Source organism: Juglans microcarpa x Juglans regia, chromosome 5D (assembly GCF_004785595.1).
Source record: "Juglans microcarpa x Juglans regia isolate MS1-56 chromosome 5D, Jm3101_v1.0, whole genome shotgun sequence".
NCBI classification, from domain to species: Eukaryota; Viridiplantae; Streptophyta; class Magnoliopsida; order Fagales; family Juglandaceae; genus Juglans; species Juglans microcarpa x Juglans regia.
In genome coordinates this window covers 20,956,388-20,957,732 of record NC_054602.1, presented here as the reverse complement: position 1 = coordinate 20,957,732, position 1,345 = coordinate 20,956,388, and the positions used below count along the sequence as shown (strand labels likewise).

General features: G+C 39.2%; 1 protein-coding gene across 1 annotated transcript; it reads right to left on the bottom strand.

Moving 5' to 3' along the window:
* Positions 1-410: 410 nt before the first annotated feature.
* LOC121265799 lies at positions 411-796 on the bottom strand. The gene is made up of 2 exons (XM_041169465.1): positions 716-796; positions 411-632 (listed from the first exon to the last, which is right to left on the bottom strand). The coding sequence occupies exons 1-2, from the start codon at positions 794-796 to the stop codon at positions 411-413; spliced, it is 303 nt and encodes a 100-aa protein (XP_041025399.1).
* Positions 797-1,345: the final 549 nt, after the last annotated feature.

Here is a 1,345-nt window from a genome sequence, read left to right as displayed (position 1 = left end):
TTGAAGGTGTAGTCGTGTACTCCTTGGAGATCTCCTCGCCTCTTCGTTGCTGCAAGATAAATGTAAAGGAATAATATTAAGCAAAAGAAATAAAATAAAATAAAAACTTGGGTTGCATCCCAAAAACGCTTTATTTAAAGTCTATAGCTAGATATTGTCCTCTTATAATTTATTACTAGCGAGATCGATATAACATTTTTTCGAGTTAAAGTCTCCATCCATATCGGGTTTTAATCTCTATCCATTTACTTTAAATGTGCATTTTGTCTCGTGAAGGATTTCAACTGCCCCATAGGGAAAGACATGGGTCCCCACAAACGGTCCGGACCATCAAGAGCGTAGCTTTACTGGGAAGATTTGAAATCTTGAGTTAAATAATTGAACTTGTTGCCTGACTTCAAATTCCCTTCTCAGAATATGCTTATTGTGCCATCTTTTAATGTTATCTTTGTAAATTGAGCATTCTCATAAGCATCATTGTGGAACTCATCCATCTCATTGATCTGCAGTACTCTTTTCTTGCTAACCACTTGTAAATCAAAGTTTAGTGTTCTCGTCGCCCAATAGGCTATGTGTTCTAGCTCACAGGTAGATGACAGGCTTTTCCATAAACGAGCCGATAAGCCGACATCCTGAATGATGTTTTGAATGCTGTCCGATAAGCCCATAGCATGTCATCTAACATTCTCGCCTAGTCTGTCCGAGAGACACTCACGATTTTCTCCAGTATGCGCTTCAGCTCCAGATTAGACACCTCAATCTGGCCACTCGCTTGAGGATGGTATGGTGTCGCCATGTGATGGGTAATTCCATACTTAGTTAGTAGTGCTTCAAATTGGCAATTGCAAAAATGCTTCCTGCCATCACTGATTACGGCCCTCGGAGTGCGGAATCGGGAAAAGATGTTCTTCTGCAGGAAATTCACTATGACCCTCGCATCATTGGTTGGCAAGGCGACCTTTTTCACCCATTTGGGGACATAATCTACAGCCAACAAAATAAATTTATTAGAATATGAGAATGGAAAATGACCCCTGAAATCTATACCCCAAACATCAAATAATTCAATCACTAAAATATTGTTTAAAGGCATCTCATGTTTCCTATAAATTTTGCCATGATCACATAAATTAACAAAATTAAAAGAGTTTTTAAAAATAGTCGGCCAATAAAAGCCGCATTGTAAAACTTTCGCTACTGTTTTTGCTCCACCAAAGTGGCCACCCGTTTCTAATGAGTGGGAGTGTCTAATCTAAGTATGCTTGGCATCTCCTCCTCGGGCATACATCTCCTGATTATCTGGTCCGCACAATACCGATATAGAAGAAGTTCTTCCTAAAAATAA

What these genes read in the sequence shown, in the direction of transcription:
- LOC121265799 (XM_041169465.1), bottom strand. Translation starts at nt 796, where the DNA reads ATGGCGACACCATACCATCCTCAAGCGAGTGGCCAGATTGAGGTGTCT. An exon ending in AGCGCATACTGGAGAAAATC is followed by an intron (nt 633 to 715) that starts GTGAGTGTCTCT and finishes AACATCATTCAG; the next exon opens with GATGTCGGCTTATCGGCTCG.